This window comes from Neodiprion fabricii, chromosome 5, assembly GCF_021155785.1.
Source record: "Neodiprion fabricii isolate iyNeoFabr1 chromosome 5, iyNeoFabr1.1, whole genome shotgun sequence".
Classification (NCBI taxonomy): domain Eukaryota; kingdom Metazoa; phylum Arthropoda; class Insecta; order Hymenoptera; family Diprionidae; genus Neodiprion; species Neodiprion fabricii.
The window spans coordinates 27666276-27683391 of NC_060243.1; the positions used below are offsets into that span (position 1 = coordinate 27666276).

Consider the following 17116-nt stretch of genomic DNA (forward strand, 5'->3'; position numbering starts at 1 on the left):
ATTGAACAATATCATAGCCGCGATTAATAATCTTTTCCATTCTGTTTTGTTTTTTTGTCTATCACAACCCAACTTCCAACCACACAACATGCGATGCGTTGTACGTGATGAAATTTATTTTCCTACCCCATTTGAAAGCAAAGAAAAGAAAATACGCTTGGTGTAAAAAAAAAATGAAAAAAAAAAAGAAAAAGGAATCCATGAAACAATGCTTAAAATTTTGTTACAGATAGTTTCAGTATGCTAAAAGTAGACTAACGATGGTAAAGAGAAAAAAAAAAAAGAAAAAAAGAAAACACAAGCTGTAATCTTTGCCCAAATAAGGAACGTAGTGTTATAAAACAATTAAAACTATTTATACGGATCGGGTTGTTGACAGAGGCAAAAATGGTATAAAGGCACAGATTTAAGTGTTATGTCTTAAGAAATGGAATCCTGTCATGTAACTTCCTGCTATATAAAAGCAAGGAAGGCACACGTCCTATTCTGTTTTTAAAATTTCTTTTTTTGTCATTGTTTTTTCGTATTTACCATTTCCTTAATAATAATAGCGTTTTGTTTTTTCATACGAATTAAATGCAAAATTGCACATATATACCTATATATATATATATATATATATACGTATATCATATACCGCATATGAATAACATTCATTCGTCCAGCACTTAATCTATATCAACCAAGTGGTCTCATATTTCTAAGAGAGTATATCTTCTAGCCATCGTGGGTTATAAAATAATAACAATAATAATAATAATAATGACAAAAATAATAATAGTAATTAATAATTGATAATCGCGCACCACAGAATAACGCGAATTTATCTAAAATCTATCTGCACACAGTGAACAACGTCGATTACTTAATTGCTTGAAGCGCCTTTTATCGGCGATTATTTATTCCTTTCTTCATCTCTTGAGCATCTTATAACAGGATAGTAGTAGTAGCAGTATTAGTAGGAGTAGGAGTAGGAGTAGGAGTAGGAGTAGGAGTAGGAGTAGTAGGAGGAGTAGGAGGAGTAGGAGTAGGAGTAGGAGTAGTAGTAGCAGTAGTAGTAGTAATAGTAGTAGAAGTAGTAGGATTAGTATTAGTAACAGTAGTACTAAGTCTGTTCGGTCGTGTGTCTGCGTGTAATTGTGGTTTTTGTTTGCGTGTGTACGTGGGAAGGGATTGCCGACAAATGAGGATGATTTTTCCTCAATTCATCCGTTTCCTGGGTCTCGGCTATTACACTTCTATGATCTATTTCTATATTCTCTTCAATGCACTCGCGTGCGCTTGGTGGTTGTTTTTAAACTTGACAAAATACGAGTATCGTGTCGGTTGTCTCTAGGGCTTTCGTTCGATATCCATTCTCTATCGTGTTCTCTTTCTCTTTCTTTTTCTTTTTCTTTCTCGTATTCTCTCTCTCTTTCGCTTTCTCTGTATCCTTTGCTTTCTTTTTTTCTTTTTCTGTTACTGTCTCTTTCTCTTTCACTTTCACATTTTCTTTCATCTTGGGCACCAGAGACGGAGCCAAGTATTTCGGTTCAAGTCCTGCAGCAGACAAGATAAATACCGAATAGGTATGCGTTAAAAATTCATTACCAACTGGGTTATTAAACTTTCAGTTTAGAGTTCAGAGATGCAACAATGTCTATATAAATCCATTACCCGAACAGTCTATACGCTCGTTCAATGAAAGCGTCTTTGTAATTATAATTAGAAATTTTCTTTTTAATTTTTGCTTTTCTTTCCTCTCTCTTCATTGTTAATTTGTTATGTATTATCATTCCGGCTTTATTTTATTTCATCTATTTTATACATTTATTATCGTTATTTTTTTCAATTAATATTTGTTTTTTTGTTTTCAACTCATTTTGCCGCCAACTTTCGACATTTGCAAGACTTTAGGATTGCAATTAAATCCGCGCAAACGAGAACAGCGACCATTTCGTGAAAGCCGGCACCAAATTGGGGTGCCTGTGATGTTTCTCTCTCTCTCTTTCTCTCTCTATCTCATTCATTCGCATCACTCTCTCTCTATTTTGTTGTCAACACGTACTCGCACACGTTATTCTGTGGCACTCTAATTACCCAAATATACATCGGCCTTACTACACCCACCTATGAAGCTAATTTTACAAATACGTATTACCTAATGTTCTGTCGGAACGTTAACAACAACGATATTACACTTCTTTTCCTTCGTTTCTATCATTTGTTTGCACTAGAGTCTTTTTACATTTCATTATGCAATAACGACTAGAAATTTCAGATGCGAAAGAAATTAATGAAATTTTTGAGAAAAAAAATAATCAATAAACAGTTAATCATAACCAGAGAGATAATCAAAAATAACGCCTCGCTTGTTTTTTTTTTTTTTCTTAAATCGACCTGCACGAAAGGGATGCACAATGAGTATGCGAGGTGGCTTATCATTATTATCATTATCATTATTAATCATAAGCCCTGCCAAGCAGTGTAATCTTTACATTTTCATTAGACAATTTTCTTTTCTCCATTTTTCACTCTGTAATTTTCATAACTATCAACTGAGGCGATATACACATATTGCAAATAGATTCGTATATATAAAAGTTTAAGTAGACGAATCTTTTTGTATCAGCTTTGCATGGGGTATTGATATTTGTGCCAATGTGACCGCACGTAAAGAGCTTCTCGAGTCAGCTGAGCTCAGTCCCCTCTTTGCGTCACTGAAGCGCGACGCTTGATTCTTTGAAAATGCCCGGTACAAATCGAAATCGAAAGCTCGATACGTAACGAAAATCGTGATATCTTTATACAGGAGGATAGAGGGGGCGGGATGATAGAAAACGAGAGCAGAAATTTGCAAAGGGGGTATAGGGAGGAAAGGAGGACACACACGCGTACGTGTACGATATAATAATAATAACAATAATAATAATAATAACGCTGACAATAACAACAACAATAATAATATAGTATAGCGTAAGACTATATTAAACATATAGATAACAACAATAATATTAATAATAATAATAATAATAATACTGCTGACGAATCGTCTCGCAGATTAATATTATTCATCATTATCGAATAGTTGCAAAATAGGTATGTATTATACATAAATATCGTAAACGTCAAAAGAAATTGGATAAATTATTTTTAAGTATACAGTTGTCAATCAAAATTAAATGGGTAAGTGGGTAAGTAAGTAAGTAAGTAAGTAAGTAAGTAAGTTAGTAAGTAAGTAAGTAAGTAAGTAAGTAAGTAAGTAAGTAAGTAAGTAAGTGAGTGAGCAGGGTGGCCACAAATTTTAAGGAAAAAAATACCATGACATTTCCAGGTTTTCCAGGATCTAAAACCTAGTTTTCCCTAACATTTTCCCAGTTCTAGTAAGTTACCAAAACTAAAATCGTTCAGCTTGTTAACTCTATATTTGGTTCAAATTCAATTCGAATTGAAGAAAAATATAGTTTACAAAAGTCAATCTAAACCAATTTGTTTTTTCGACGAAACAAAGTAAACTTGTCACCTTAAAAAAATAATTTCTAATTCCCACGATAGAAAAGACTGACACGTTTTCAGTTTTTCCATGACCAATTCAAAAATCCCCTGACATTTCCAGGTTTACCAGATTTTTCCGGGTGTGTGGCCACCCTGGTGAGTGAGTAAATAAGTAGAAAAAGTAAAACTGGAGAGGCATATTTATACGCATATGCATTTACATATGTACGTATATCCGTAGGCGTAAAAGAAAGAAACAAAAAAGTAAAATCAAATAGAAAATAAAATAAAATGCACGAGCTATGATGTTTAATAGCTTTCACTGATAATGGTCGCTGCTGGCTCATCAAAATTAATAATAATAATTATTCAATAACGTAGTAACGGTATGCACCTAAATTATTATTTGCATTTTCATGTTTTTTTTTCCAATTGCTATAGTAATCTGTTTAACAACAGATTATATAAACGTATGCATGTTCAACGCATTGCGGTATAAACGACTGCCAGAACTACATAGTCATTGTGCATCCCTAAAACAGGAATATCATCTGGCATGCAAAACAGTATTGTATAAATATAAATATATCATATTGACAGAAATTCTTATTCTTCGGTACATAAAACAACATCGCAACTCTCGACGTTGATTAGTATTTAATTCATCAACTACACAAACAGGGTATCGACTGTCGAATCGAACAGAGTTGAATTGGGTTTACTCGAATGATATATGAATAAGATATAATCAATAAGAAAAGTAATTTTTACACGAGTTTCGAAAAATAACACAAAAACCGAGGACCAAGGAAGTGTACGTTTTTTCAAAATTTTATTTTACTATAAATGAGAAAAGTAATTCTTCGCTGGGCAATGACAATTTTTGCAAAATATTATCCAACAAAGTCCGACCGCTTCTTTTACACTTTACGTACTCAAAGTTTTTCTCCGATTATTTCAAGGTAGTTTGACACCCTGATGCAATGATATACATATGCGCGTAAAGACACACGCCCTTTTTCAAAAAAAAAAAGAAAAAAAGAGAGCACAATTACAAATTGATGCAAAAATTACAAAAGAAGTAAAAATCATATCAACGGGAACTTTATTTTCAATAGCTATGTACTTCTGCGTTTTTGAAAACAGGATACATATCCTTGCATCCGGTGGAAAAGCATGTTCTTTTTTCTTTTAAATAATAACGTAGAAAGAAAAAACAGAAAAAAAAATAAAATGATAACGACAATTCATTGGAAATACGTAATATTATTGCTAAGCAATTTCATAATAAGATGGAAACTTACCGTTTTGAGAACCTGGATGATAATTTTGAAAAGAAAGATGGCCTCGCCAGTGGACTGATAGCGTTCGTGTCCTGTGTATGCGTGTGACCCTGTGAATTGTTGAACCGCTCAAGTTTACTTGAAAAACATTTTTTTTTTTCACAGACAATCAATAACCGTGGCGGAAGGATGAAAATGAAAAAATTTATCAGAATCATAGCAATCATGTTTGAAGTATGTTCAATTTTAATGCACAATTCAGCAAGCCAATAAAACAAAAACTTATGCGCTCTGAAAGAGTTACAACGGTACGTACAATTACAACGTACAATGACTCTTCCTTCGGCCACGGTATTGAATATCGTCAAACTGACGAGAGTACAATACCTGAGGGTGATTTCGCTGGGCTCTATTTTGTCCAGAATGGAAGGTGCTGCGGCTTGGAACATTCCTTGGGAATGCTGCTGCAGGTACCAGTCTGCTGCTCGGAGAAACGCCAAGGCTGAATAAACGAGAGTTTACAAATATTACCAAATATTATTACCGCAGGTCAAAGAAGTAATTAAACAAAATATAAAACGCGACTTTGGCCGATTGCGAACTTATAATATGCCATTTACAAAGTGACGTTGCACCAATGAGGTACATAATATACATATAAATTGCGCTGAAAATATACCAAGTATTTGAATAATACATTTTCTAACAAATTATGCAATCAAATTGGTGAGTTGTTCCATTGTAACACGTTCGTCGCGTAATGAAAATAAAAATTACAACACGTTCGACTTGTGTACACTTATTACTTGGATTTTTTTTTTATTATTCTATGGTAAATACTTTTTTTTTGTTGTTTCACGTGTTTGTAGAGTGTAACTATTGAACTTTAAATAATGATAATAGGGGAGTATCTGTAATACGGAATATTAATTATTGCTACTATCTTGCACATGTTTCATAAAAGCAGCTAATTTATATGTATATGCATGTATCTGTGTGTATATGTATTTTTGGCTGATTTTGTTGTTAAGCAGACAGTTTGAAACGTCATTTTTGCCGTAATGTTATGACGAGTGATAACGATTGAGATAAATAATTCTCGAATCCAGATTCAGAATTGCCCACAAATTTGATGTGATTATAAGTGAGAGAATGGAACATCAGAGTGTCGTTCAATATTTGTTATTAAAAACTTTTCAAAAATTACTATAAAATGTTCATGTTCAGGGCTTGCGTTCTCTTTGTATGGATATTCTACTTTGCACTATTACCCAAACGATGTTACCCGCATGTGTAGGATAAGTTTGTAAAGATTTTTGACATTTTAGTGGCAAAAAGCTAAAACTTGATTCACATTCACATTAGAACCTCCTGCAAGCCAACAACTATCGAACAGTATTCTGGAGATATTAGATTTTTTTTTCAGTTCGTTGTAAATAAATATTATTTCTGTACAGAATAATTTTGATAAAATCGTAAGTGTTTTATGATATTTTGTGAATGCAGTATTTGTTGGGTGAGTGGATGCAGCACTTGCTGTTATTGCAACAATAATTATAATACTACTAATTAATCCAAAAATTACCCATGCTTAACGCAGTATTTATTCTACGTGAATTATACATATAATATGAATTTATGAGATGTGCAACGACAAAGATGAATGGACATGACAAAATTGAAACTGGAAGCGTTGATTGCAAAAATACAAGAATGAAGGAGAAGAAAGAACGTAAAGCAGAAAATTATGGGAAAAAAAAAAAAAAACAAAAAAACAAAAATAAAACATGTACATAAAAATAAAATCGTAAAACCAAAAAATGAATCCCAATTAAATTCATGCATAACAATTTTCTTCGTCGAAATAAATAATAACACATAATGTACGAGAAGGAAAATGGGAAAGAAAAAAAAAAAAAATCAAAAACAAGAAGTGATTAATGCGATCGACCAGCAACCGTCCCAGAGATCCTAAACAACGATGTGTCGATTAATATTGGCGCCTGGATGGTATTGACCAATTCTTTGTGTATCGTTGAAACCCGTTCATACATTATAATCCTAAAGTAATTCTCCGTCTGCTATTTATCAATCAGTATATTTTATGTTAGATGTAAAAGGTGTTTCAACCCGGAGAAATAAATTTGTTTTACGGATTCGAAGAGAGTTAGTGGCCCAATAAATAATGAAAAACCTGAGTTGCAATCAAAAAAAGATAAATTGACGAAGGAAAAAAATAACAGGAAATCAATAAATTAGAAGAAAAAACTTGAGCAAAATGTAAATAATTAGGGATACGTCGGTTGGAGTAGTAGCAAGTCACCTTTAATACCTCGCCCAATTCTCACAATCTGCAAAAGAATAGACAAGAAAAAGAAATTGTACGGTTCAAATAAAAAGAGACGGCAATAAATCCGTAACGATCATTTTTTATAGGATGACTTGTTCAAGATTATTGTTTCCCCGTTTTAATCAACAAACTTTATAAATAACGCATACAATTCTTTTCGTGACTCATTTTATTACCAAAATAAATACTTGCATTGTACGTTTTATCACGTATTTACAGACAAAAAAAAAAAAATATATATCTATGTATCGCTTAACCTGCAGTTTGCAAAATTAGCCTTCGACAAAAGAAATGAAAAGAATTTGATAAGATAAAAATTTGATTAAGACCAAAATTAGTTGCGCCAATGATGTTTGCTTCCAGAGAAAACTTTTTTATCGTGTGTCGTGCGCTCTCTTTTTAATAAATCGTGAAATCTTCGTTTTCTTCCTTTTTTTTTTTATCTCTCTTTTGCAGGTAGCGAGAAACGAGCTAGTTTTATAAGACAAGGTCAAAGGTGGCTACCCTCCTACCGATTTATAATACACGGAATGTTTTGATATTGGTATTGGTCGCCCTGTACCTCTGCCTAAGAGGGTCAGCAGTAGCGAGTAACGAGTTGTGGGCGTTGCGGGGCTGCGGGTCCAGCAGCGAGTTGTCGCCGGGCTGTACGCCACTCGAAGATCGGTGGCCCGCGCTGATGCTTGCAGATTTGGTGTGACCCCTTGCTGGCCTAGTGCCCTCGCCGAGGCTGTGCAAAAACCAGTCAGAAGACCCGATATTCCCTGGTTCGTTGGTTTTTTTTTTTTGGTTTTTTCATAATTTATTTTTTCCATGAGAAAATAGGGAGAAAGAAGAAAGACGAAGAAGCAATAACTGACGGAATTAACACCGATACTAATAGACTCGTCGCGCCTTGTTTTACTTTTTTTTTCATCGAACTTTCACCGCCTTTTTATGCAAACTATATCAATAGGGATACAATTTATTTTTACAACACATAGTGTGTCGCAAGAATTCAAAAATGACACTGCATTTGAAAGGTAAGTTCATTCTACGAAAATAGTATTGAAAACTCTACGTTATTTAACAAATCGTAAAATATAATAAAATCTTTAAAGCAAGTCTAGAATACTATGAAAGTTTGATAGATTCTTTGATTTCAGACTTGTTTAAGAGATTTTATGATATCTTGCGATTTTTTATATAACGTAGAGTTTTCATTAGATTTTACAAATTTTCAACAACTATCGTCGGAAACTTCGTAAAATTAAACATTAACGATTTACCTAGAATATCTTCATGTTTTCGAATAATTTCGTATGATTCTTGATAATCTACCCAGAGTAGAATATAACCAAAGTACAGTTTGGGAGACAGTTATTCTTTTTTTTAATTTGCCATGAGTTATTCTCGTGACGAGCAGCCATTGAGAGAATCTATTAAGAAGGTAAAATTGAGATATATTCTGCAAAAATCTAATGAGCTCCTTGAACGTAACGACTGAGGACCAAAAATACTACGCGATCTCATCTCCTACATCGTCTGTATGAAAATTTAACAAAATTTGCAAGTGATCATCTATGCTAAAAATATAGAGAACATTTTTATCTTTTGAAATTGGCCGACTGATTCGGATGAAAGTTTTTTTACTTTTCATTTTGAATTAGTCTTTCTGATCGTCGCAAATTCATCACTCCGTAATGAATGACTTATTTTCATTTTGATTTCCGTTTGAACGATGGGATGAGTAATGATGATGCTAGTGAGGTGCTACCTATACTTAGTTGCTTTTATTTAAACAAGCTTTAGATAACTTGAAACTTGTCGATGTTTTATTTTCCTTACACTCTTTATGATCTACGAGAGGCAAAAGTAGTCGCAATCATTTTTATTGGTTTTGTAAATTTTCTGCCCTAAGTTTCAAGTGAAGCGGCAGCAGCAGCTAAGTAGGTAGTTCAAAAAATGAATGATTGGCAGACAGCACACAGCCAGCATGCTAGAGCAATGCAAGAAACAATAAGAGAGACTGCGGTTGTGGATTTTGTATTAAACATAAAATCGCGCGTTAACGAATATTAATTTCAATTAGAATAGTTTTCTAATGGATTAGTCTACGTGTGAAAACATGTGCTCATCTTCCTATATTTGTCGCTTTGTTAGTTCAAGACAAAACCAAAAACAAAACATAACATTACTTTCGAATTTCAAACAAACACAGGTATGTTACTTTATGAAACGTCGTTGTTGACAACGCTAGGAAAACTATAAACCAAACAAGATTCAGCGCAGAATTATATATACAATTTAGATTCTTTCCAAAGATGAAACATTATAAATTTCCTCACATTTTTCTCGAAATTATTTGAATTCGGAAAATAGCGCTCAAATGAATATCGTAGTCGAAGACAAATCCAAGTTAGATTTAAAGTTTCCAGCGTTCTTTCCCCAAAAAAAAAGACAGGACGTTTGTCGATTCTTAAACAGTATAGACTAAGTGTAGGGACAGAAACAAAAGTTCAGAAGAAAAAAAAATACTTTAAAAATATCGTCGTCGTACCTGGGAACATCGTTGGTTCTCTCCGTGGAAGAGGAAGATGTCTTAGCTTGATCGTAAGAGATGGTACTGCGTCTTCCAACCGAACCTGGCGCTGGAGATGTCAAAGGTCTCCCGCTGCCGACGCCGGCGTTCATTGTATTGCTCTTTCCGACTCTCGACTTACCACCAGGACTCGTTCCCACACCTATAATGAACATTGTCACTGCAACCCCAATTAGATACGGCCCAACACAAAACAAAGCAGCGTAACGTAACTTAAAATAAATATAAGTAATGTATATGTACAAATGATGAACGTATGAAAGGGTAGGGGGTAACAAAATGTAAACCGACAAATGAAGAATTGCGAAGGAAGAGAGAAAAGTTTGAATAAAACGTGGGAAACAGATTTGTATGCATTTGTAAGTACAGTTGAAGATAATAAAAAATTAAAAAAATAATAGTAAATAAATAGATACAATAAAAATTCACCACGCACCAAGCAATAGTGTAAATGTGTACAGAAAATAAACCTTTAGGATGATAGTTTACGTAGTATATTAATTACTGTAAGAAATGATTGTAGTTATTATTGTTATTATTATTATTATTATCATTATCATCATCATCATTATTAGCGACATCACCATTGTTATCTAACACAGTAATAATTGCGACACTCAAAGCAGCGATGAACAGAATAGAAAAGAAGAGTAAAGAAAAGAAATATAGTTGACAAGTTTGAAATGAAAAAAGGAGTATTACAAGCATCGAAACATAGATGTATCACGATAAAATATTTCATCTCAACTGTGAAGCAAGTTTATTCAATTGTACCATGAATTTGAATTGCGGCGCAAAAAGTGGCAGTGATTGTTGCTGTCATAATGTAAACTTAATTCATATCTACTTACAAATAAGACGAACAAAGAAAATTTAAGTTATAGTTGAAAGAAAGCAGAAAATAGAAATATCGTTTTTATTTTATGCGGAAAAGAATTAAATTATCCAGTCGTATTTGTCTCCTAGTTTCTCAAACCGGCAGATAAAAATTAATTTTGAAGTGAAGAGGTAAACGAGATAAACAACGACAACGACAACAACATCAACAATAATAATAATAACGATTTTTGAACATGATAAACTTTTTCAAACCTAAAACCATGACAATAACATTACCAATAAAGTCTAGTTTGAACAATTCAATGCTCGCTGTAACATATTGTTATTATCATGCTATCAAATGTGCAAAGGGATATAAAAACCGAGCAGTACAAATGGAAAAAAAAAGCGAACCTAAATCTAGACTAGAGTCTAGAAACTAAACGCTAGTTTCTGATCTACTCTGGCAACCTTCAGTTAAATATCTTACTAATATCTTTTACCTGTCATTGAAACTGATGGAAAAAAAAAAAAAAAAAATTGACCGCACATTGTTCTTATATTAGCCAGAACACGAAGAGAGAGATACATAGAAAAAGAGATAAGGATGCGAAACAACATGGAGAGCGAAAAAAAAAGCAAGGGAACGGAACAAAAAGATTCGTAACATATCGCAGCAGATAATAATAAACCCATGGAATTTAAATTCATCGTCATTTACCAGCGACGAGGAGAGGATTAAAGAGTTGGCAAAGAAATTGGGTAGAAAGATGAGAAGATGAAGAGAAATTACGAAATAGAAAATGGACAGAGAAATATACAATGTACGTATATAGAGAAAAAGAGAATGGTTTAGCAAAAAGCATGTAGTCAACTCACTGGTGTCTAATTGTCCTGGACTATTTTTCGGTGCTGACGGTCTACCCGCAGGTACGCGAGCACTGTTCTCTTTTATTGTTGCCGAATCAACCGTATTTTGACGTTTAAAGTTACTTCCACCGCTACCTGCTAAGGTTCCAGCGCCCGTACCAGTCGTTGCATGATTGTGGTTCGTCGTATTACCAGGACTAGGCGCGCACCCTGAAAATAAAAGACCAATCGTTATATATTCAGTAGAAATTGGGAATATTGAATAAGTCGGTAAAAACCTTCAGTCCGTTATTTTCTTCCTTCAGTGTTCCTTCGGCTACATAACTTTTTTTTTATCGATACTTACGGAGTGTCTCACCTCCGGAAGAAGCTCGTCTACTGGGTTTTGGGTTGCTAGCTGAAATACTGCGGTGAACACCTCGATGCGAGGGACTCTGTGCTGCGCCTCCCGTCCCCGTTCCACTGACTCCGCCACCCCCTGATCCTACTTGGGGCGGAATGTTGCGCAGCGACAGCGAACTGCCAGACCGAGAACCGTCGCTTTCAGGCTGTCCCAAAATAACAGAAAAGTAAGAACAAAAAAAAACAAAAAAGGGGGATAAAAAGAGAGAGAGACAATAAAAGCAAAGACAAATAAACAACGAGAATTACAGAGTGTGTCGGGGAAAAAGGATAAATTGATGCAATTTCTTCAATTTATAATTTGTTCGCTTTTGTCAATTTTCTAATTTTTTTTTTCAAGGGCTTACTGCGCCCGGACTTACGTCTGTGGTCTTTCTTCCTAGTAGTAGATAGGTGGCGAATACATCGTCGTACTTAGCTTGGCCGAGGGAATCTTCTATTTCGCTTCGTGTATATCCCATACTAGCTAGTGCCTCTGTAACAGGATTTTTACAAGAGGCATAGTTAAATCTAACAAACAAAATAGCTATATTACCATTAAGTCATGTACTTACTTCGAGAAATAATTACTTTTCATTTCTTTTCTGTACATATTTTTATAATCTGCTTCTCTTCTTTTAATTAAATTGCAACAACTGAATATGAATTATGAAACTGGATCTGGATATAAATTATCGGTAATGAAAATCAAATTCTTTACGTTGCTTGTGAATTCATATACTTTGATAATTGAGTGAATGTATTGTCAGAAATGTAACGATTATATTAACAGCTTCTGTCAAAGCTGTAAAACGTGAAAACATTAGATAATAAATAGAGACAGAAGGAAAAAGAGGACAAATAAACAAGAAAATTTTGGAAATGGAGTAATATTTTCACAGCGAATTTTTGTGACAAATATTATCGTACAACGAATTCGATCCAATGAAAATTTGTCCTGAAAACGCGGCATAAAAAAAGTACCCAGCCAACGAGTTTGATATTAGTAGATTACCCAGACGATTTTTGATCGATAAAATCTACCTAGATCGATCTATACCTAACGAATAACGCATGCTATTATTTTGTTAACCATTAAACCATAGGTCGTTGCATGCATAGATATATCAGACTAGAAACGAAAGACAAAACAATAATAGAACAAGCACAATATTGGTGCGCATAACTGTGCAATGAAAACGGTAAGGTATCTTCATTGTTGCTCAGAACGTATTTTGATACAATAATATTAAACTATTGAATTTCCGATATCTCACGAGGAAAATTTCTGCCAATCCATAAAATATTCGATATATATATACTGCAAGTAGCTGGAATGACGATAGAAAACGTTCATCGCAACAATTCAATCGACGAGGATTCAACTAATCGGGCGTCTGATATATCTCCCGATCTAATATTCTATTCTAAACATACAATCTACTGTCCGAGAGCATTTCTCGTCGTAAAACGGCGACAATTGCTGACGGCAGTGGGCGGAAACGATGGTAGTTGGGACAAAAGTTCGATATCGTACAGTTTGAGGTTAAAAAAATTTCGTTGTTTTATCATTTCACCTCTCATTTAGCAGTGAAGTGTATAACAGTAAACAAGACCAAATTATCGATGAAAAAATAATTCATCAACGTTCTTTGCTTCGCTGTGTCGATATAACGACCAGAGTTTCCAACCAAACACGAAAACACACGTACTAAACATAAAAACGGTAGGTAGTAAGTGTTATGTACATACTGGCAGACTCACCTATCCTCTTGTGGTCCTTGTAATCGGGTTCCGGTTCTAAGTACGGTTTTAATTCGTCTTCCTCGTATCCCATATTCATCCATTTATCTTTCATTATATTCTGTAAACCAGAACAGAAAAAAAAAAACATCAAGTTAACGTCCCAAAGGGTAAATAATGAATTGCCCACATTCATATCATCGAAAACAAGATAATCAATTGGGACCGTTTGTCGCATGGTAAAATTTGAAAATCTCGAGTAGCTTTTCAAAATTTCATCATCTCTTTTGTCTTTTATCGTCATTGATATAATTTTACACCTCGACGAATCGAGTAGCAAACAAATATCAAGATCGTAAAAAAACGGTCCATGGATTATCCTGCGGGGCTGGATTGCGCGCAAACGAACACGTTCGAACCTTATCGCCACGTACCTCTAACGAGGCCCGTTTTGTGGGGTTGAGCACCAGAAATTTTTTTAATAAATTTTCACAGTCGGTCGACATGTAGAACGGGATTCTATATTTGCCCCGCAATACTCTTTCTCGTAATTCCCTAAGCGTAGATCCGTCGAATGGCAGTGAGCCCGAAACTAATGTGTATAATATCACACCTAATGACCATACGTCGACTTCTGGCCCGTCATACTTCTTTCCTGAAATCAAGTAAAAAATATTTACAGTGAGAAATGTTCGAAACTTGACGGACACTTTCAATTTCATTCCAAATTACATCGAGAGAATCGAATGTCTTGGTGATTTTATTCAAATTTAAATGTAAAATGCCAAACACATCATTTAAACTTTATTATGTAAAACATTACCAAATAAATCATTCAAAAGCTACAACTGAAGTCGATCGATATAAAATTAGAAAAATAAATATCGTTATGTTAGGTTAGGCTTCTACAGCAGATATTTGTAGTATCTAAATTTTCTCCTACATTATAAGAATGTGACATTCAAATAAACTCAACTCGATCTACTTCAGTGGCACCTTCCAAACTTTTTAATTCACAGAATTCACTTTTTCCTCTGTTTCGTCATATTAATATTTCAATTAGGTTACTATATTTACTATGTCACTTACCTTGAAAAAGTTCTGGTGCGGCGTATGGCGGAGAGCCACAAAAAGTGTCAAGTTTATTGCCGGGTGTGAATTCGTTGCTGAATCCAAAATCAGCAATCTTGATGTTCATCTCGCTGTCGAGTAGCAAGTTCTCAGCTTTTAAATCTCTATGGATGATCTTTTTCTGATGACAATACTGTACCGCCGAAACTATCTGACGGAATTTAGCCCGGGCTTCCTTCTCCTTCATCCTACCATGCAATACTAGGTAATCAAACACTTCCCCTCCGCTCGCATACTCCATTACTAGGTACAACGTTTTCTCAGTCTCAATCACTTGGAACAGTTTGACGATGTTTGGATGGTCCAGCATTTTCATTATCCTTACTTCGCGGAATAACTGCAGCGTATAAGAAAAATAAAGACAAGAACGTAATTAAAAGACTGTGGAAATAGAAAGAAGAAAACAATGTGAAAGAAATGGAAGTGCAAAAGATTTCGTTTCGCAATTCTTTCGCTAATTTTTAGTTTTCAAAAAGCTATCGATTTGCGTGTGATAAAATTTTCTCTTCCAAAGAATGAAAAATAGCCTCTGAATGTACTTAATCAATAGCTGAATTGAGACTAAATCTCTTAATAACTTAAGGTTTACAAGAATTAAATACTGAATTTAAAAGTTAAAAAAAATCCAATTCTTTACAATGAACATTTTTATACCAGTTTTCTCACCTTTTGAAGGCTGCCAGGGTTGAGCTGTGTTTTGTCGATGATTTTGATGGCAACTTCCTTTCCGGTTGGAACATGTTTGGCGAGTTTCACCTTGGCGAAGTTACCTTTACCGATTGTTTTCAATAGCCTGTATTTACCAATGTGAGGTTCCTCCGGTGCTCGGCTTCTTGACGACAATCTTGTGTGATGCGGAACACTGCTCGACACCCCCACGCCATCCCCTGTCTGCAATAGCAATAACAATCATTATTATGACTGTATCCATTTATTTATCATTAGCTTCTTCACATTTCTTGGGTTTTTTTATAAATCACGAAATCAAAATTATAAATTTTCTGGTCCTTGCGTGGATAAACTTTACATGTACTTGATATTATCAAACATTGACAAGGTTTACGATGAATGGTAAAATTTTGAACCTGGTGATCTTAATATAAAATTACTTTTTCAACAACATTCATGCAGATTATTCATAACATTAAACTAGAATATGACATGAATTTGTTAGATTTAAGAAACGAAATGACATATTATATTCAATCAATTTGAACAGTCAACAATTGAGAATTTGGGAACTTGGCATTATATGAGAACAAATTTTTTACATTTATGTCATTGATGGATATACGGAAACGACATTCAAGTGTCAGACTTCTCTCAAAGAAACTTCTAAATAGTTCAACTTATCATATTACAAACATTACACGACTCATATGAGATTAGAAAATCTGCAGATTTCTGTGAGCAGCTGGTTCCTTAATTCAAGTTTTTGACTTTTTAAATGTTCATTCCTTTTTTTCCTCTTCATTTCAACCCATAAAAAAGAAAATTGAATGTGCGCCCCTGTACGTTATTATCATTACTTTTTTCTTCATTGATAAATTACCACAATGGTCACCTCGAGATAATTCAGTGACAATTTAAATTCTTATAATTATACTTAAATTACTCTTACAATTACACTTTACGCTTAAATTCACGTTCGTATTTACAATAATTGAACTTTTATCGATTTCTTTTTTTCTCCGTAATAACGGTCACTGTAGAGTATAAATAAGCAAACTTTCATGCAGTTATTGAAGGTGTATAAATACGTGAGAAAATGCAGGATATCATCCAAAGTGATTAGCTAATTGTATAGAGTGAATAATTGTCGTTATATTGGGTAGTACAACAGCAACAATGACAAAAATTACAATATCGTTACATTACCCGCAAAAGGCCGCGGGTGACCATCTTGCAGGTGGTGGCGACTTTAGAGGCAGCCAGCTTGACGATGATTTTGTCAAAGAACAAGGGCAAGGAGATAATGAGTTACGTAATCAGTTTGTAAATATAACAAAAAGTAGATGAAATAAAGCGAAAACGAAATTCGATTAAATACTCTTTCGCAGAGGATCTGTGCTTGTTAGATATATATTTTTCTAACTCATCCTGTTCGCGTAGATTTTTGCAACACTTACAAACAAAAGAAATAAAAACAAAAAAAAAAGTAAATAAATAAATAGAAAATACAAATAACGCTGCAATAATCACAATTTCCGGTCACTCGATTTGAATCCAAGTAATATTTATTATTCGGTTCATTTGTCCTTCTCAAATGGAGATGTGAGGTTTATAACTGTTTTTTCATTCTCGTACCGCGTAAAATATTCATTAACTTTTTCATAACATTAGACGAGACGAGTGTGTTCAATCATCGCGTTGATCACTCGGACAAGTTAATTTATTGGGTTTGTTAACTTTCACTGAAAACTTAAACTTCTTTTACACAGATGAAACCGCGTCACCCCAATCGATCGATAACTACGAGCAAAA

General features: G+C 34.1%; 1 protein-coding gene across 22 annotated transcripts in view; it reads right to left on the reverse strand.

Annotated features, from left to right (window-relative positions):
- LOC124183683 (serine/threonine-protein kinase MARK2-like) overlaps positions 1-17116 on the reverse strand; it is a 63496-nt gene that overhangs the window by 11611 nt on the left and 34769 nt on the right. For 8 of the 22 annotated variants that reach the window (XM_046572482.1, XM_046572481.1, XM_046572483.1 and 5 more), the window contains 11 exons: positions 15299-15523; positions 14591-14969; positions 13921-14156; positions 13511-13622; positions 12142-12254; positions 11724-11925; positions 11387-11587; positions 9647-9848; positions 7670-7837; positions 5145-5259; positions 4779-4867 (listed from right to left, as the gene is read on the reverse strand). In XM_046572482.1, the coding sequence (XP_046428438.1) occupies positions 4779-4867; positions 5145-5259; positions 7670-7837; positions 9647-9848; positions 11387-11587; positions 11724-11925; positions 12142-12254; positions 13511-13622; positions 13921-14156; positions 14591-14969; positions 15299-15523 (2042 nt within the window). Of the gene's footprint in view, positions 1-1261; positions 1540-4778; positions 4868-5144; positions 5260-7669; positions 7838-9646; positions 9849-11386; positions 11588-11723; positions 11926-12141; positions 12255-13510; positions 13623-13920; positions 14157-14590; positions 14970-15298; positions 15524-17116 lie in introns of those variants that run through there. The other 14 variants (XM_046572472.1, XM_046572469.1, XM_046572479.1 and 11 more) reach the window with 10 other exon arrangements.